General features: G+C 37.1%; 1 protein-coding gene across 2 annotated transcripts in view; it reads right to left on the reverse strand.

Annotated features, from left to right (window-relative positions):
- The window catches only part of LOC134356117 (cyclin-dependent kinase 13-like), a 136,208-nt gene that overhangs the window by 58,787 nt on the left and 56,143 nt on the right, over positions 1–21,278 (reverse strand). For both annotated transcript variants that reach the window (XM_063066747.1, XM_063066738.1), the window contains exons 5-9: positions 15,553–15,723; positions 13,360–13,549; positions 6,456–6,512; positions 460–561; positions 9–86 (exon numbers count right to left, since the gene is read on the reverse strand). In XM_063066747.1, the coding sequence (XP_062922817.1) occupies positions 9–86; positions 460–561; positions 6,456–6,512; positions 13,360–13,549; positions 15,553–15,723 (598 nt within the window). The remainder of the gene's footprint in view (positions 1–8; positions 87–459; positions 562–6,455; positions 6,513–13,359; positions 13,550–15,552; positions 15,724–21,278) is intronic.

Consider the following 21,278-nt stretch of genomic DNA (forward strand, 5'->3'; position numbering starts at 1 on the left):
ATACCTACCTGATCAATTCCAACTGAGCAAGTTCTTGGTTCGCTTGAAAGATGGGCTTCTTCGTAAACAACTCACCCAGAATACACCTGTATAAAGTAAAAGGTTTTAAACATCTTCAGGCTAATGTTCAATTATGTGATAACAAAATACTTCTGTATTTCAGGGGCAGCATGCTAAAGCGTAGCAGTTTGCATAACACTATTACAGTGCCAGCGACTCGGATTCAATTCTACGGTTGTAAGAAGTTTATACGTTCACCCCATGACTGCGTGGATCTATTCCAGGTGCTCTGGTTTCCTCCCACATCCCAAAGACTTATGGGTTAATTAGTCACATGGGACTAATTGGGTGGCACGAGCTTATTAGGCCAAAACAACTTGTTACCATGGTGTATATCCAAATAAAACTTTAAAAAAACTTTTCTATGATTTTCCTGGCAGTCTTCAACGAGTCACCTACCCACAACTCCATACATCTATAGCGGGTGTATATCGTTCTTCTCCAAGCAAGAGTTCCGGAGGCCGATACCAGAGCGTAATGACTTTATTTGTGTAAGGCCGACTGAAATAATAAACAGAGAATGAAACACCAGAACCTCCAAAACCCAAGGTAAACAAAATAAATGAAGGCTGTGGTGATGGAAATACACCTAAGAGCAAATAAAGCTTTCCACCTCCATCCAGTGCCAAGAGCATTAATTAAGATTTGCCAGGACCTCGAACACACCACCTACGCGATCTGCATCCTTTACATTTCTCGTATAGAGTTAGAATTGCTGCATGCGGTAATTTCCACACGAGAGTGAAATTTAGATTCAGTACATGCCAAATTTGATTATACCATCCTATGGAACTCAATTACAACTTTTTTTTAAAGATCTTGTCTGCGTGGACTGGAATGTTATGTTAAATTTAAAGTAAATTGTTTAGAATGAATATTCCTCCCCAAAAGTGAGGTACTAGGCAAGGCATCTACTGGTGCTCACAGCTCTCTCCTGGAGAATGAGCACACTGTGGGCAAATTGGAGCAGGCATTTATTGCAGCAGATATTCTGCTCAGTTATGCAAAGGACAACCCCTTAAGTGGTACAGACAGTCAGGGATGGAAACCTTTTATAATGATTTCTTGATATTTTATTAACCTTTAAATCCTCTGCATTGCCATCTGTATTATTTTACCATCTACACCTGAGGCACTAAACCCAATCCGTGTAGTGACTGATAAATTAACAGCCTGCCAACAAGAAAATAAGCTATTTTCCCCAAGTGTGTTTTCTGTTACCTGATAATCTGTCCAAATTCCTTTTAATTGGGCCATCGGTTAATTGGGGCAGCCACTTCTTAAGGACAACTTTTAAAGAACAAGAACTATTTGAGAAAATAGATGGGATTCCTTTGATTATTTGGGACACTATGCCGCCTAATTGGGGCAGGAGCTTGTTGCTAAACAGTTTCTAACTAGCGTCAGCTGCATGTGTTTGTGTTAAAAATGCAGCAACAAGACAATCCAGAATTGTTTTGCTCACTGCAGTTTCAAGCATTCAGGCTGGAAAATGCCAGAAATGGGAGTGAATGAAATGAAACCACTTCACTACTTCAACAAATTAGAAACTACAGAGAACTGAAGGTATCGACAATCATCCTAAATGTGTCAATGAAACTGAGGATTTGGAGGATAGAATCATCAACATTATACGAAGGCAGTCCATGATCTGCACTTGGTGTAGGTGCTGGTTTTGTTCATTCACAATCAAAAGAACGCAACATGGATGAATTCCTCCACCAATAAGTATTAGGAATTAATATAATTTTATAGTGTGCATTAGTATTGATAGTGCTTTAAGTTGTTCAGTATGGTATTTAACTGCATAATTTATTACTTCGTTTTTTTGTACTTCAACTATTTCCATGAAACCTAGGCTACTTGAGCCATTCATTTAATTGGGCCACTTCCCTACGAGTCCCAATTAACTGTAATCCAGTGTAAATACCCCAAATTAAATGGTTTTTAGACCAACTAGTGGCCAGAAATGGCTAGTTTTTATTTCATTTTATCGACTGGCAATCGTGCAATATTTACACACAAATGACATACCAAAGAAATGCTGATAGATTGCATGCACAGCCTTCACTACCTTCAACTCTGCATCCCCAGACATCGCAAGATGCACATATTTGTAGAGAAGCAAGTTTTTTAAAAGTCTAACTTTATTTTTTCACTTGCAACTTCACCCTTTATTTTTTACAATCACAGTCTTTTCTTTACTAAAGAACAAATGTTAATTTAGTATCTTTTCCATATTGTGAAATTTCCCCATCTTCCCTTCACTCTTCAACTATAGTGCCTATAAAAAGTATTTACCTTCCTTGGAAGTTTTCATGTTTTATTGTTTTACAAACATTGAATCACAGTGCATTTAATTTGGCTTTTTGAGACTGATCAACAGAAAGACTCTTTCACGTCGAAGTAAAAACCAAATATCAACAAATTGGTCTGAATTTATTACAATTATTAAACACAAGATAATTGATTGCATAAGTATTCACCCTCTTCAAGTCAGTATGTAGTAGATGCACCTTCAGCAGCAATTACAGACTTGAGTCTGTGCCGATAGGTTTGTATCAGTCTTGCACATCTGGACACTGCAATTTTTCCTCATTCTTTACAAAGCTGCTCAAGCTCTGTCAGATTGCATGGGGATTGTGAGTGAACAGCTCTTTTCAAGTCCAGCCACAAATTCTCAATTAGATTGAGGTCTGGACTCTGACTTGGCCACTCCAGGACATTAACTTTGCTGTTTTTGAGCCAATCTTGTGTTACTTTGGCTTTATGCTTGGGGTCATTGTCTTGCTGGAAAACAAATCTTTTCCCAAGTCTCAGTTCTCTTGGAGATTTCATCAGATTTTCCTCCAGGACTTCCCTGTATTTTGCTGCATTTACTTTGCCCTACATTTTCACAAGCCTTCCAGGGCCTGTTGCAGTGAAGCATCCCCACAGCACGATGCAGCCACCACCATGCTTCACGGTAGGGATGGTGTATTTTTGATGATGCGCCAAGCATAGCGTTTAGTCTGTTGGCCAAAAAGCTCAATTTTGGTTTCATCAGGCCATAGAACCTTCTTCCAGCTGACCTCAGAGTCTCCCTCATTTCTTTTGGCAAACTCTAGCTGAGATTTCATGCAAGTATTTTTAAACAGTGGCTTTCTTTTTGCCACTCTCCATAAAGCTGCGACTGGTGAAGCACTCAGGCAATAGTTGTTGTTTGCGCAGTGTCTCCCATCTCAGCTACTGAAACTGGTAACCCCTCCAGAGTTGTCATAGGTCTCTTGGTGCCCTACATCATTAATCCCCTTCTTGCACGATCACTCAGTTTTTGAGGGTGGCCTGCTCTAGGTAGATTTACAGCTGTGCCATATTCTTTCCATTTCTCGATGACTGACTTAACTGTACACCAAGGGATATTCAGTGACTTGGAAAATTTCCTGTATTCACCTCTGACATATGTTTTTTTTAACAACCTTTTTGTGGCATTGCTTGTTCTTTTGTCCTTGTGGTGTAGTTTTTGCCGGGATACTGACTCACCAGCAGTTGGACCTTCCAGTTACAGGGGTATTTTTACTACAATCAATTGGAACACCTTGACTGCACACAGGTGATCTCCATTTAACTAATTACGTGAATTCTAAAACCAAACAGCTGCACCAGTGTGTCATATTAAAGAGGGTGAATATTTTTGCAATCAATTGATTTTGCATTTTATATTTGTAATTAATTTAATTCTCTTTGTAGAGATCTGTTTTCACTTTGACATGAAAGTGTCTTTTTTCTGTTGATCAGTGTCAAAAAGAGCCAAATTAAATACATTGTGATTCAATGTTGTAAAACAATAAAACATGAAAACTTCCAAGGGGGTGGAATTCTTTTTATAGGTACTGTATGTGCACCTTTGTAACCATAACCACTCCAGTCACATAAAACCAGCATTCCCATTTTTAGTATTAGGCTTGAATTTTCACTATACAAGAAACCCAAGCTTACTCTTACTTAACTTGAATCCCTGCACTGTCAGCCTTGCAGGATTTCTAACTTCTAATGTCTTTTCTTTCTTCCGAATGTGAATCTGTCTAAAAAGTTGTCACTATTCCAATACTATTTTGCACCAATCTTTGATTCCATTCCACCTTTCTAATACACTGAAAACTAACCAATTTCACTTATGACACAAAAGTGAGTGTTCACCAGCTGATTTTGAGATAGAAGGTTGCTATATGAGGAGGAATTAGGCAGATTGGTATCATACTCTAATATTAAGAGAGTGACTAGGTAGACATAGAACTGATGTGCTCTCTTGTCAATGCCTAGAATCAGGTTCACAATCTCAAATTAAAGGAGCAGCATTTTGAAATAACTCAAGAAATTTCTTCATCCAAACAGTACTACTTTGCTCATGAAGCGCATGTAGCAACAGTCATTTAGAATACTGAAATTAGAGAAGGAGAGATTTATGGATATAATGGGGAAACCATGGCCGAGGTGAAAGATCAGTGGTGATTTTATTGAATCGTGGACCACAATGATTGTTTTTATTTCACATCTTTGTGTATACTGTCTCTTGCTCCTGGACATTTATTGTAGGTGGTTTCTTTTGAAATTAAGGGGAATATACAAAGTTTGAATATACAGTAACAGCTGTTTAAAAAAAATGCCACAGCTATTGACAAGCTACAGATGTGCTGTTCCTGCTGCATTAACGCACACTAGGCATATTCCTTGCTTGCTGAAGCAAAAACCACAATAAAATGTAATAGGATAGTGTAACAACCATGCAGTAATTAATCACAAACAAGAGAAAATATGCAGATGCTGGAGGAACTCAAAAGGCCAGGCAGCATCTATGGAGGAGTAAACAGTCGATGCTTTGGGCCGAGACCCTTCATCAGGACTGTTTACACTTTTCCATAGATGCTGCCTGGCCTGCTGAGTTCCTCCAGCATTTTGTGTGATGCAATAATCAGCATTAGAAAAACATTAACATACAAAAGAACAAGTTTAAATAAAATAAAAAACTAAATGGGTTCTTCACAATTGAGAGGAGAAATAATAGGGAATAGAAGTGAACGGACAAGTAAACAAATACTGTACTTATAAAAGCCAAGGAAAAAGATCAAATTACAATAAAACTGAAAATAAGAAAATTAATAAAATTAATTTGTTTTGGTAAAGCAAGTGTCTTGGGGAATTACAGTAGAAGGCCAAAATATCTGTCACTGCAGTGATCTACATTTTAAGGTTTTTAAGAGGATGCATTGGTTTTGATTGTCCAGAAATGTGCTGGCTATAAAATTGTCCCTAGATGTTGGAAAGGAGAGAAAGAAAATCTAGGACAACAGCCTGGTAGATTGCACATTAGTGAAAGGACCTGTATGTGGCATCAGGAAAGTTAGAGAATTACCTGACAATTTTGGCAAGCTTCTTGAAAGATGCAAATATTCACAGGGACAATAAATGAACCACAAAGTTAATATGGAGGTACAGAGAATATGGAGATAATGCAGGAAGTTCAAGTTGAAGTGTCTCATTTGCATTTCATTATAATGTAGCAAATTTGAAAAATTGGCCTAATTTTACTCCTATTTCTCCTACCTGCTACAGAGTTCACGTGAGCATTAAAATTATGATCAATTTTTACAGTATTGAAGATCTTTCCTAATACAGGTATGCGTCGCTTAACATCCACGATATGTTCTGTGAAATCGGACGTTATGTGATTTGGACGTTGTGCGAACACCATGTTATATACTTCGCAAACCTATATGGAGTACTGTAGTGTACCTGTATTGACTAAATCCATGTCATTAGCAATTTCTCCATATCAGATATAGGTCCCTCTCGCATTTTTGTGAGGCTTGTAGTTTTCAGTAAAGCCGATCCTTTAACAGCTTCGAGAATTTTTTTCTTGGTTTTTCAGGATCGTCGTGATTGTCGAGTGCGACATGCCTAAACCCCAAGCAATTACATTCACTAGTTTTCCACCTTCATATTGTTTAATAACCTTTTGTTTCACTTCCAAATCAATACCTTTCCTTTGCTTCTTGCTGCTGCTATCACTAGGAGTGGTTTAGCTACGTTTGGAAGCCATGATGCACTTTACGATAATATTTTCGAAAGAAAATTAAACAGATAACGCTACTACACTCAAGAGACGCGCGATACACAAGACTGGTTACGTCCGCTACGTCACGTTCTCCGATTGGGACTACAGACATATATGCGATTGGACGTTGTCCGAATGGACGTTAAGCGGCGCACACCTGTAATTGGTAATATTCAGAAGCAATAATGGGTAGTTGAAGTTAACAAACACTTCATCCATAGTTTAATTGAGTGGGTGGAAACATGCTTTGTTCAGGAGGCTCATTAAAATCAATATGAAATATTGTTAAAATGCTACATACCTTTCTTCTGAATTGTAAAGTCGAGCGAGCCCAAAATCAGCAAGTTTTATCTGTCCCCTGGTGACAAAGAAAATTCCATTATTCCATTCAAAACCTTCATCTCTCTCGTTACTAACAAAATGTGAATTTAAAAATAGGTAATTTATGTAATAAGTGTTACACTACATGAAGTACACTAAAGTTAGAAAAAACAACAAAACCTAATGCTCTCAATACTTGCAACTGCATCTAAAATGGCAGGATCATAAATTCATTAAGTCCCAGAGATCAAGAATGTGGGTTTGATGTTGTATTTTAAAAATGTACTTAACAAAGTATCAGCAAACTCACATCATGATCTCCAAAATGAGAGCCTGGCACAAATCACTATGATCGAAAAATTATTACAAATAAACTACATTTCCAGTATTAAATAAACTGAGAACAACATCCTTCTATTTCTGAACCTTTATCCTGCTTCTCAAGTAAACTTCTGATACATCTGTCCTTCATTTCCTCATAAGGGATGGCGTCTCTGCAAAAGTGCTGGTAAGGAATTCTGCACAACTGATGGATAATTTCAAGGATTTTACTTTTTTATCCAACTGCCATTCCAATAAAATTTAACACTGATACTCAGGGCTGCATAACCTATGAATTATAAACTTAGTATTTGCACAATCTTTCCCCAGATATACACAAAGGACAATAACCAAGACATTAGCATTAGACTGTTGCTTGATGTGAACATCTCTAGCACTTTCTGCTTTGTGAAGGCATTCCAACACACAAATATTTTATCTTTCACATGATCTGAATATTCAGATAATTATATTCCATTAACTCTGGAAATCTATTTCAAGTAATTTGGTTCAAGTTCATTGTCATTCAATCATACACATGTATGCTTCCATTTTATACTGCTCAAGCTCTCAGGTCTTCTTTCGCTGATCTCTTAAATTTAAACAATCTCCCTCAAAAAGAAAATTGGAGGTCAAATTTTTTTTTTAAACTACACTCCTAAATTGTGGAACTCAATACGTAAAACTATAAGGGATGCAGACTCAATTAACACTTAAATGTCATTTATTTAACCTTGCTTTTAACTAACATCATTTGTCTTTTCTTTTCCTGTTTGCACTTTTCCCAATTGTACAGCACTTTGAACTACATTGTATGAAAAGAAATCTATAAATAAATTAATACACAGCTAAAGGAAACAATGTTCCTCAGGGACCTAGGTGCAAAACATAGTACATGTATGGCATACAGTGATATTAACACAATAATATTTACAGATATAAAAAATATTCAGAAAAGTTGACATAAAGTACAATATACGACACAGTTAAATATACAACCGTATAATGCAGCTGGCACTGTCATAAATAATGTGTACTTGGTGGAAGTAGGATGTTCAGAAATCTCATAGCCTGTGGGAAGAAGCTGTTACCCAAACTCACTGTCTTTGTTATGAAACTGCGGGACCTTCTGCCTGCCGCTATGAGGTCAAAAAGATTGTGGGATGGATGGGAGGGGTTCTTGGCAATGTTGAGGGCTCTGCGAACTCAGCACTTCTGGTGCACGCCCTGGATTGTGGGTGGGGCTGGGGGTAAAGAGAGACATCAATGATTCTCCCAGCCTGCGGCAATCTTGCAGTCAGGTACCTTGTAATTTCCATACAGCTGGACTAAACACTCAGTGATGTTCCTGGTTTGAATGGGGTGGGGACCCTCACTCACCTCAGGAAGTGGAGGTGCTGCTGTGCTTTTTTTGACTAAAGACTTGGTGTTGAGGGACCAGGTGAGATCATGATGCACACTCCAAGAAACTTGATACTCCTAACTCTCTCCATAGAGGAGCTGTGCACATGCAGTGGAGCGGTCAGCCTACATCTTTCTGAAGTCCACAATTCCCTCTTTAAACTTGTCCATATTGAGACAAGTTGCTACGTTCGCACCAATTCACAAGCTGCACTGCTCTACCCCCATGCAAACTCTTCATTGTTGCTGATGACACCAACAACTGTAGTCTCATCAGAGAACTTTTAGCTGGATCTGGCAGTACAGCAGGCTGAGCATGCAGACCTGGGGGAGCGCTAGTGCTTAGCGTGATGGAGCTTGAGATGTTGTTGCAAACGTGTCTTAAGGTCTCCATGTCAAGAAGTCCAAGATCCAGTAACAGAGGGAGGTGTTGAGACAAGGACAGTTTACCCACCAGCTTCTGAAGATCGCATTGAATGCTGAACTGAAGTCGATGAACAGCATTCAGTGAGTGGAGTGAATGTACAGTGCTTTAAGCACTCTCATAACAAGTCAACATTCCAAAATTCAATTTCAAACATACATACGTTATCAATTTTTTCTCCTCTCGGAAACATGCCTATCACTTACATAATGCCAAATTCAAGTTAAATTTAAAATGGGGAATACTCTTGGCGAATTCAACCATGAGATAGATCACAGTTGATTCTTTAATGCATATTTTCCCCGGGAAAAGGTATGAGTCAACAATTGAGATAACTTCCCCTTATTAAAAATCCATTTGATACCTGCCCAATTGTAAAATTCCTAGTCAAACCATGTGTTTATATAATGGACAAAAATAATCTGCCTTTTGAATGACATTTTTATACATGTGATTAAATAAGATGGGAACTTAAGCACTTTGGAAAATTTTACTACATTATTCCTTATCCCAGCCATTATGCCACAGGATTAGTAATTCAAAACATACAAATTTACTTGGAATCAATTTAAACAATTCAGAAGTAATAAATTAAGTATCAGTAACTGCTATTTAAGCTGCTCAAAGTAAATTTATTATCAAAGTACGTCACCATATACAACCCGAGTTTCATTTTCTTTCAGGCATTCACAGTAGAACAAAGAAATAGTATAGAATCAATGAAAAACTACACACAAAGACTGAAACAACCATTGTGCACCAAAGCTAAACTGCAAATACAGAAAGAAACAAGTAGCAAGTAAATAAGTAATACAGAGAACACAAGTTTTAGAGTTCATAGATCTTGGATTCAGTTCAGTGTTGAGGTGAGTGAAGTTATCCACACCAGCTCAGGAACCTGATGATTGAAAGAAAATAACTGTTTCTTAATCTGGTGGTGTGGGATCCAAGGCTCGTGTACCTCCTTCCAATGGGAGCAGTGAGAAGAGCACATGGCCTGGATGAGGGGGGGAGGGTCCTTGATGATGGATGCTGCTTTCTTGTGGCAGTGTTCCTTGTAAATGTGCCAAATAGTTGGGGGAGTTTTTTCCTCTGATGGACTAGAGTGTATCCACCACTTTTTGGAGGCTTTTTCCATTTTGGGGCATTGGTGTTTCCATTATGCAATCAGCCAGAATACTCTGCTGGGCATCTGTAGAAGGTAGTCAAAATTTTACGTGACACGCCAAATCTACACAAACTTTTAAGAAAGTAGAGGCACTGCTGTGTCCCCTTTGTGATGGCACTAATGTGCTGGTCCCAGGACAAATTCTCTGAAGTGATAACGCCAAGGAATTTAAAGCTACTGACCCTCTCCCACCTCTGGTCCCCTAATGTCCCCAGGTTTCTTCCTCCTGTAGTCAATAATCAGTCCTTTGGGTTCGTTGACGAGTGAAAGTTGTTGTAGCACCACCCAACCAGATTTTCCAGTCTCCCTTCTTTATGCTGATTTGTCACTACCTTTGATTCGGCTAACAGCAAATTTAAATATGGCATTGGAGCTGTACTTAGCCTCACAGTCATAATAATAAAGTGAGTAGAGAAGGGGGCTACCTCCCAAAGCACTTTATCACAGTGGTTTTAAGTGCTACTGGATGACAGTCATTGAGGTAGGTCACAACATTCTGAAGACTGCTGATGTGAGAGGTTAAAGATGTCATTAAACTCTGCGGGTGTGGCGTGTGGTTAGGGCGTTGGACTAGCTACCTGAAGCTCATGGGTTCAAGCCTCAGACGAAGCAGCGTGTGGTCTTTGAGCAAGGCACCTAACTACACAATGCTCCAGTTTGCCCAGCTGAAAGTGGGTACCAGCAAAAATGCTGGGGGTTAACCTTGCGATAGACTGGCGTCCTATCCGGGGGGAGTCTCGTACTCCCAGTTGCTTCACGCCACGGAAACCAGCATAAGCACCGGCCTGATGGGCCACAAGGCTCGTGACGGACTTTCATCTTTAAAACTCTGCAGCCCGTTGATCAGCTAGGTACTCTATCCGGGCTGGATGCTTTCCATGGGCTCACCTTCCCGAAGGATGCTCTCACGTTGGCCTCAGATTGAAATCACATGTGTCGTCAGGGACTGTGGGAGTTTGTGAAGGTGCCTCCATGTTCTTTTGGTCAAAGCAACATAAAAGGCAGTGAGCTCATCTGGGAACGAAACCTCATTATCACATTTGTAGCTTGGTTTTGCTTTGTAGAAAGGGATAATACTCAAGCCCTGCCACAGCTGTCCAGCATCTTTCTGTGATTCTAGCAGAATTGCCATTTCATATGTGAGATAGCTTTCCAGAGGTCATACTTGGATCTCGTGTACTTTCCTTGGTCACCAGACCTGAACGCTACCAATCTATTCCTCAGAAGATTGTCGATCTCTTGGTTCATCCACGACTTCTGGTTAGGGAAGACTCTGAATGATTTTGCAGGGACGCACTTGTCCGCAAGTGTCTTCACAGAGTCTGTGACAACCGTGGCATATTCATTCAGATCCTCTGATAAGACCTTGAACACAGCCCAGTTCACTGACTTGAAGCAATCCTGTGGTCACTCCACTGTCTTTCATGAGCACCTCTTAGCTGTCCTTACCTCTGGTGCCTTACTCTTTAACCTCTGCCTGTGTGCAGAGAGTAGGAGGTCAGCCAGATGATCAGATTTCCTGAAACGTGATCTAGGGATGGAACGACAGGCATTCTTGGTGACAGTGTAGCAGTGGTTGAGTGTATTGGGTCCACTGGTGCTGCAGGTGACGTGTTGATAGTAATTGGGCAGACATTTCTTCAAGCTAGCCTGACTGCAGTCTTGGGTAAGGATGTGAAAAGCGTCGGGGTAGGCACTTACATTGCCAAAAGCTTTAATGTACTTCCAGGAAGGAAACCTGGCGTCTTTTACCAGCCAGGCTTACATGCAATTATAATTCTACAAAAATGCAATATACGCTAAATGAACAAGCCACCCAAAATATTAATCGGTTAGGTCATGACCACTCAAGGTTTAATTTTTAGAAGTGTCAGTCATTTACATGACCCATACTTTTACTTCCCTGTATGGGGTTAATTTAAAGTGAGATTGAATTCTAAGCAACAAAAAAATCAAGCATTCCAAATTGAATCACAATAAGGATAAATCACAATTTAAATGCAAGTTAAATGATGTACATCTCAACATTGGGTAGGAAACTAGATTAAAACATCAATAATGAATTCTAAATTACAAAGAGAAAGGCAAGGTTAACACCAGCTACAAGAATCTTTGATTAAAAGGACAGACAAGAGAGGGAACTGGAGCAACACTAACAAGAAATCTCAGCATGAAATAACTGCAGAAATTGACTTTAAAACATTGAAGTTGGATAAATGAGGGAAAACTCAAATATCCAAATACAATTACTCCCTAAATAAGACAATACATTATATGCAGGTCTTCATTAAGGTAGAAGGAGACAATCAAAATTGTACTTAATCGAAAGCAAGTGAGTGTCCAAATTCATAGAGCAGAAAGATAAATCACCAAACTATACCCTTGCACAAGTTCAAAATACTGGAGGATCACCTGCACAGTAAGCTTGTAAACTTAAGCTATGATGGTTTCAGAAAGTTAATACTGCCTACTAATCCCCTTTTAAGGGAATTCTGTGTGGACCGTACAAAGCCTGATGTTGTGTAATAGTTTTCAGGAACGTGGATCTTAAAGGACAGATGGAGCTCAACTTAAAACCTAGGAATGATAAGATAATGGCTGATTGAAAAATCAAAGCGATACTTGTTAAATAAGTGATACAGATACAGGTATCAAGTGGGGTTTCTCACAAGGTGATGCCAAGTTGTTTCTAATTTGGGTCAATCACCCAGATTGAGGAAATTAAATACAATTTAGGAATCAATCCGGGGAGAGGGGAGGGCAAGGATGAACATTAAGGAATAACAAATTATATATCACACCAGCTGAGAAATATTGTCCCATTCTTGTTCGTAGAATACACATGTAGGTAAAAACAAATAGATGCAGTGAAGACTCCAAAAGTCCTAAACTATGTTATGGGATCCAGGAATTACAAAGAGTAACACATACAAAATCCTGGAGGAACTTGGCAGGTCAGGAAGCATCTATGGAAAGAAATAAATTGATGTCCATGCCATCAGATTGGAGATTACCCAAACAGAATATGAGGTATTGTTCCTCCAACATGAGAGAGGCTTTTATTCCAGGAATTATAAAAATAGATTAATGTAATTTTTAAAAGTTTCTGGAATGCATCTAAATGTAACAGCTTCTGGACTGCTATAATTTGTACACTAACAATCTCATTGAAATTAACAGGATCTGGGATCTCTACAAATGAGTGGAATTCAGAAGGGCAAAGTGATGCATCCAAAACTGGTCAGTTGCGGGCCTTCAGACTTTGTAGTACATACGAAGTCCAGAACTGAATATTGAATAACAGCCATTACCTTCCTGTACCTGAAGTATTGAAGTACAATAAGCAGTACTTTAAGGATCAACTTTATTCGCCATATACATTTACATGTATTAGGAATTTGCTATGGTGTGTTAGCGCAACATACAACAAAACATTTAACAATCATAAAGAATCATATAACATTAAGAGCACAAAGGGCTCAAAACTGATTCTCCAAATTTGTTGTTAATATACAAACATATCATTTTAGATCTTTGGCGATCGATTTACTGAGCTGAAAATAGGAATACCTGTTATTAAGTAAAATATTGGAGCACTTGATGTCACGATGCAAAAAATTTTTCTTATGGCAGTAGTCCAGACCTTCCATAAGTTGCCTCATAAAAGATTTGATGTGGTTTTCAGTGAAATGCACCAGTCCTGATTCTAATAGTCCCATTAAGTCATGATCCATATATTCAAATACCAAATAAAATGCACCTGGGAGAGATCAAATAGAATATATTGTAAAGTAGCATGGCCAGATTTACTATCAAGTAATAAGAAATTGTTGAATGCTGTCAAAGAGGAACTAAGCTCATTTCCATCTTGGAAAAATGGATATTATGTGCTTTACATTCAAGAACATGGAAATTATGTTAGAGACCAAAAATATCATCCTGTGAATGCAAGGAACTTGATTGAGATAAATACTTCAAAAGAGATTAGCTTTTCATTTGTCACATGTGCATTGGAAGATAAAGTGAAATGTGTCACTTGCATTAAGGATGTGCTGGGGCAGTCCACAAGTGTTGCCATGCTTTTGGTGTCAAGATAGTGAACCCTAACTCACTAACCCTACCCCATATGTCTTTGGAATGTGGGAGGAAAATGCAGGAAACACACATGGTCATGGGGAGAATGTGCAAATTCCTTACAGACAGTGGCATGAATTGAACTCTGATCACTGGAACAGTAAAGCATTACACTAACCTCAGTCATTACAGATGATGTTCCCAATGTCACAATTTAAAAAGTTTGCAGACAAATTGAAGAGAATGAAAACAGATATTGGGTTACATGTAAGATAATATAGACATGACTTCTACACAATAGAGGAAGAAAGGGAGGAAATTGAATTAGTTCCGGCTATCTTTCCAGTCTTCCTTTGGAGCAAGAGAGCAAATTAAAACATTCCAAATGTTACATCTCCCACAAAGTGGGACAGATAAATTCAACTACCAGTTGACCTGACATGGGAAATCTGAGTGGTATTAATCATGACAAAAATTAACTGGTATTTCAGAAAATACTGAAGACTTGAACAAATGCCCTGCAGACAAGTTTCCGATAACGTGATGGAGAGTGCTGATTGCAATTGATGTTATGCAAAACAATTTCAAAAGGAATGTTAAAAATACCAATCAAATTGTCTGCAAAACTGAAGCCCTTAGGAATAACAACTTTATTACAATAAGGACTCCAAAGTAACAAGACTCAGTCACAACTGAAAAACTATCTTTCCAGATAGGAGGGACAATATGGTGTGTCCTTGAGATTCACTTTTGGGACCAAAATGGACATATTTAAACTTGTAGAGCACATGTAATGCAAAATTGGAAGCATTATAAATCAATCAATCATTAGGGAAGCACAGACTTTGAAATGAGCAGGCACTTGACAAAATATAGAGTTGTGATACATTAGTTAGGAATAAAGAAACATTATTCTAAATGTATTGCTGAATAGTGTCTAAATGACTAGTGCATACAGTACCAGCTGATTAAGCAGACAAGTCTTTCAAGATGTCAGTAATTTTATGAAAAGTACAACATCTAGGAATTTAAATTAACTGCAGTTTGTGGGTTGCCTTCAGTTCTGGATTCATTTTGGAAAGATGCCAAGGCCATGGCTGGGAATGGTCAATATTTACTGAATGTTATTCCAGCTGGAAGTTACAACAAGGAAGTAGGAAAACATTTTTTGAGAGCAGAATTGGTCAAGGGGGTAACAGTTAGAGGAGGTAAAGCAAGAAACATCCTGAAACCAACAAATAATTGGGTTGTTCTAGCAACATGAGTCAGCAAAAGGAAATGATGATTTAAAATAACTGGCAAACCGGGGGGAAAAAACATGAGTAATGAGCGCTTGATCTGGAATCCATTTCTGACAGGATTGCAGAAGTAGATTTAACAGTATGAACAGGGAACTGGATAAATTCTTGATATGGAAAAAATCAAGAGAATTCTAAGACTACGCATAATATAATCTTCGGCATTTATTTTAATTTAAGATCTTCCAGGGACTGCATCTAAGGTTTCCATGCTATGGCTTAAAACCAAGATTGAAGCATGCACATTCAAAATTCATTAGTCACAGCCAGCATTCTGTACAACTTGCATTAGTCAAATGTATAGTCAAACCCATTCAATCTGTTACAACAAATCTAAATTATGGAGAGTCTAAATAACCACTTTGAAAATAATTCTAATGGGCAAAGGTACCTTTATCTTTTTTAAAATCCAATGCGTCTTCCTTGTCTGTCACAATTTCTTTCATGTTTATGATACTTGAGTGATGTAACTGCCTGAGTATCTTAATTTCTCGAATAGCAGTTATAGGGAAGCCCTCCTTTTCATTGTCCAAGCGGACTTTCTTCAAAGCTACCATTTCACCTGAAAACAAATGTACAACTATTAATTTGCAGTTTCTCAGAGACATTGAGAGCTGGCAACATGCAACAAACACTTCTATTGATATAATGGAATCCCATAAGATACAGAAATTGTCCTGGAAAGTCAGTGGCCCTTGACAGCTCAATAGCATAAGGCTTTTGACGTTTGGAGAATCTCTGACATGCACATTTAAATATTAATCAAATAGATTATAAAATTTTAAAAATTTAAACATTTCAAAGTACTGACAATCAATACTTAAGTCTAACAAAATAACTCTAAACAGTTAGGTGCCGTTTCTTTTTCCAAGTCTTGGCAATCTTTCAAATGTACCATTCTGCTGTCGCGCTCAGCAATGAGCCCAACGGCAGAGCACTAGGTGGGATCTATTATCCAGCTCATCTTGGACTTCCATAATCTTGCCAAGCATGAGCAGAAGCCTCATGTAGAATTGTTCACAATCTTTTCATTTTAAATCTTTTTATTGAATAAGTATACAAAAAGGTAAGCCATATAGGCACTAATACACTGTTAGAATATAATAAAATTACAGGAGATATTAATACAAAAAAAATGATACAAACAATGTAATTTAAACATAACATACTAAGGTAACATAATAGTATACTAATTTTTATATTTATATATATATCAATAGAGAAAAAGAAAAAAAAAACCCCCCCAAAAAAAACCACCGTGCAACTAACTAAAAGCAAAGCAAAGCAATGGGCTAACTTGGAACCAAGCAGAGTTAAAAAAACTTAAAATCACGTCCTCAATCCCGACCTCCATTAAAAACAGTAAAAAAAAACAAGAAGGGTATATAAATATGGAGCAAAAAAAAGGAGAAAAAAAATTACATTAAATGAAAATATTGAATAAAAGATCTCCAGGTCTGTTCAAATTTAAGTGAGGAATCATAAAGATTGCTTCTAATTTTCTCCAAATTCAAGCATAATATCGTCTGAGAAAACCAAAAAAAGGTAGTTGGAGCATTAAGCTCTTTCCAATGTTGTAAGATACATCTTTTCACCATTAAAGAAAGAAATGCAATCATTCTACGGGCTGAAGGAGAAAGGTTACTGGAAATTTTAGGTAGTCCAAAGATAGCAGTAATAGGGTGAGGAGAGATATCTATATTCAATACCTTGGAGATAATATTAAAAATGTCTCTCCAAAAAGTTTCCAGAGTAGGACAAGACCAAAACATATGAGTTAAAGAGGCTATCTGCCCCAGACATCTATCACAAAAAGGATTAATATGAGAATAAAAGTGAGCTAATTTATCTTTGGACATATGTGCTCTATGAACAACTTTAAATTGAATTAGGGAATATTTAGCACAGATAGAGGAAGTATTGACTAATTGTAAAATCTGCCCCCAGTCATCCACGGAAATGATAGACCCCAATTCCTGTTCCCAATCTACCCTATTCTTATCAAATAGAGCTTTCCTAAGTTTCATAATAATATTATAAATCATAGCCGATGCACCTTTCTGACATGGATTAAGGTTAATTATCGAATCTAAAATATATGTAGGAGGAAGCATTGGAAAGGAAGAAAGTATAGTACTTAGGAAATTTCTAACTTGTAGATATCTAAAAAAAATGTATTCTTGATAAATTATATTTATTAGATAATTGTTCAAAAGACATAAGGGAACCATCTAAAAATAAATTCAAAAACCGTGAAATACCCTTAGTCTTCCAAATTTGAAAAGCATGATCCGTAAAAGAGGGAGGAAAAAATATATTACCTAAAATAGGAATCGCTAGCCCAAATTGGTTAAGATCAAAAAATTTTCTGAATTGAAACCAAATACGTAAGGTATATTTAGCTATCGGGTTAGATACCTGTTTGAGGCGTTTCAAATCAAAAGGAAGAGAGGAACCTAAAATAGAGCCAAGTGTATAGCCCTGAACAGATTGTAATTCCAATGCTACCCATTTAGGAATAGATAGTATATCCTGGTCAAGTAACTAAAATTTCATATGTCAAATATTAATTGCCCAATAATAGAATCTAAAGTTAGGTAATGCTAAGCCTCCATCTCTCTTAGCTTTCTGTAAATGTATTTTACCCAGCCTCGGGTTTTTATTTTGCCAAATAAATGAAGAAATTTTTGAGTCAACTTTATCAAAGATTTTGGGACAAAGATTGGTAATGCCTGAAATATATATAGAAATTTTGGCAAAAAAAACATCTTAACTGCATTAATACGACCAATCAAAGTTAAATATAAAGGAAACCATTTAGATGAAAGTTGAATAATATGGTCAATTAAGGGTAAAAAGTTAATCTTAAATAAATCTTTGTATTTACAAGTAATTTTAATCCCAAGATATGAAAAATAATTATTAATCAATTTAAACAGAAAGTTATGATATAAGGGAAGTTGTTTATTAATCAGGAAAAGTTCACTCTTACTAAGATTTAATTTATAACCTGAAAAGAGACTAAATTGTGCTAATAACTCTAAACAGCAGGGATGGATTTTGGAGGATTAGAAATATATAAAAGTAAGTCATCAGCATAGAGTGATATTTTATGGGACTTTAAGCCCCGTGTTATCCCAGTAATATTTGGAGATTCTCGAATGGCAATTGCAAGAGGTTCTAATGCAATATCAAATAATAAAGGACTAAGAGGACAACCTTGTCGAGTACCTCGAAAAAGAGGGAAAAAAGGTGAGCTTAGAGAGTTAGTACGGACCGAGGCCACAGGAGAACGGTTTGATCCAGGATATAAATTTCGAGCTAAAATTAAACATTTCAAGCACCTTAAATAAGTAAGGTCATTCTACTCTATCAAAAGCTTTCTCAGCATCTAAAGAGATAACACATTCAGGAACATTTTGTGAGGGGGTATAAACAATATTTAACAGTGTGCGAATGTTATAAAAAGAGTAACGACCTTTAATAAAACCCGTTTGGTCTTCCGAAATAATAAAAGGAAGTACTTTTTCTAATCTGTTTGCTAATAACTTAGAAAACACTTTAGAATCAACATTTAATAAAGATATTGGTCTATAAGATGCACATTGAGCAGGATCTTTATCCTTCTTTAATATTAGAGAAATTGATGCTCTATTGAAAGATTCGGGAAGTTTACCAAGTTTTAATGAAGCCTCTAAAACCCTACAGAACCAAGGGATTAATGAAGGTGCAAAACATTTATAAAATTCTACGGTAAACCCATCAGGGCCAGGAGCTTTCCCCAAATTCATAGAGGAAATAACATTCTTAATCTCATCAGTGGTAATGGGAGTATCTAGCATAGAAGACATATCCTGTGAAATCTCAGGGAAATCTAGGTTATCTAAAAAAATCATTCATATATTTAGAGTCTCGAGGAGACTCTGATTGATATAAGGAAGAATAAAAATCACAGAAGGTTTGATTAATCCCTGCATGATCAAGTATCAGTCGGTCATTTTGGTTATAAATCTGATTAATTTGAGATTTAGCATACTTACACTTCAATTGATTAGCCAGCAGTTTGCCAATTTTGTCACTGTGTACATAAAATTCACTTCTTGTTTTCTTTAATTGGTTTACAATCGAGGACGAAAGTAATAAACTGTGTTCCATTTGAAGTTCAGTTCTTTGTTTATATAACTCCTCAGAGGGAGCTGTAACATATTTCTTATCAATTTCCTTAATCTTGTCCACAATTACCAACTCCTCCTGCTTCAGCTTCTTCCTCAAAGCAGCAGAATATGAGATAATCTGACTACGAATATAAGCTTTAAAAGTATCCCAAAGAATGTTCACAGAAATATCCTCTGTATAGTTGATTGTAAAAAAAAGATCAATCTGTTCATTCATAAAGTTAATAAAGTCCGAGTCCTGAAGCAACAGCGAATTAAAACACCATTGTCTATTATTTTGTGTATTGGCCTGAATTTTAATAGAAAGCTTAAGTGGAGCATGATCCGAAATGGTTATAGAGTCATAATCACATTTAATCACTGAAGAAATAAGACGAGAGTCAATAAAGAAATAATCAATTCTTGAATAGGAATGGTGAACATGTGAAAAAAAGAAAAATCGTTTTCCAAGGATGCAAAAAACGCCAAATGTCCGTCGACCCAGAATCAGAGAGGAATGAATTAAACAAAGTTGCAGATTTGTTAGGTAAGGTCCGTAGAGGAGCCGAACGGTCCAAAGCTGGAGATAAACAGGTATTAAGATCTCCGCCCCAGATCAATGAAAACTCATTCAAATTCGGGAACTGATTAAATAATGATTTATAAAATTCCGAACAGTCCATATTAGGAGCATAAACATTAACCAAAACTACCTTTTTATTAAATAGTAGACCACTAACCAATAGCAGTCTACCATTCGGATCAGAAATAATATCATGTTGTATAAAAGTAACTGAGGAGTCTATAAAAATAGAGACGCCTCGAATCTTAGCGTTGGAGTTCGAATGAAACTGTTATCCCTTCCAGAATTTAAAAAAACGTAGTCTGTCCCCCCTCCGCACATGGGTCTCTTGTAAAAATAAAATTTGTGCTTTAAGTCTCCGGAACACTTTAAAAACTTTTTTCCTTTTAATAGGATGATTAAGACCATTAGTATTCCAGGAGACAAAATTAATAATAGACTCCATAAACCCTAAAGTCAACCCGCAACAAGGAGGATTGACGATAGGCTCGACCCATGAACCCAGAAAGGGAACAGAACAAATAAGAGATACCGGGAAGCAGAACGCAACCAATACTTCAATAGTATACATAGCCCAAGAAAAAAGAAACTAAAACGTGAAGCCCCTCCCACCACCCCCCACCCCATGAGCCCAAGGCTAAATCTAACACAGACCGGCCAGAAAGAAGCAAGCACTAAAACTACCCCCATGACTTCCGGTATATGCTCCCTAAAAAAAGTGTAAATATAAAAAAGATCAGCTAGTTATAAAACAGTAAAAAAAATAAAAAAAGGTAAATCAATTAAAACAAACACAATATAACAGAGAAAAAGCCAGAAAATATAAAAAAAACCGCAACAAACCCCAGACCCTATTAAGTACACAAAAAAAGAAATGAGATTATTAACATAAACTAGTTATGAAAACCTACAAAAAGAAGTAGATTTAAAAACTACAAAATTTAAGGCCTCAAAGGAAATACGTAGAATGACGGTGAGGGAATAACCACCCAGAATCCCCTGGGAAAAAGAAAGGAATGACGCAGATAGAAAGAAAGTTTAGCAACCATATTAATTAATCAAAAATAAACTTTTCTGCCCATATAAGGCAAAAAAAAAATTAAAACTGACAAATTCACAACCTCCGATCAAACGGAGATAGTTAAAAATTACGATTAAGATGTTGAAGGTGAAAATTGATCCAGATAACTCTGGGCATCCGATGGAGATTCAAAAAAACGGAGGGCTCCATCCGACGTACGAATCCTTAGACGTGCAGGGTAAAGCAGCGCTGGTTTTAAATCCATCTTGTAGAGTTCCGACATCACAGATCTGTAACGAACCCATTGATCCCGAATTGGTTTACTGAAATCCTCCACGAATCGGAACTTAAGATCCAAA

Source organism: Mobula hypostoma, chromosome 1, assembly GCF_963921235.1.
Source record: "Mobula hypostoma chromosome 1, sMobHyp1.1, whole genome shotgun sequence".
Lineage (NCBI taxonomy): Eukaryota > Metazoa > Chordata > Chondrichthyes > Myliobatiformes > Myliobatidae > Mobula > Mobula hypostoma.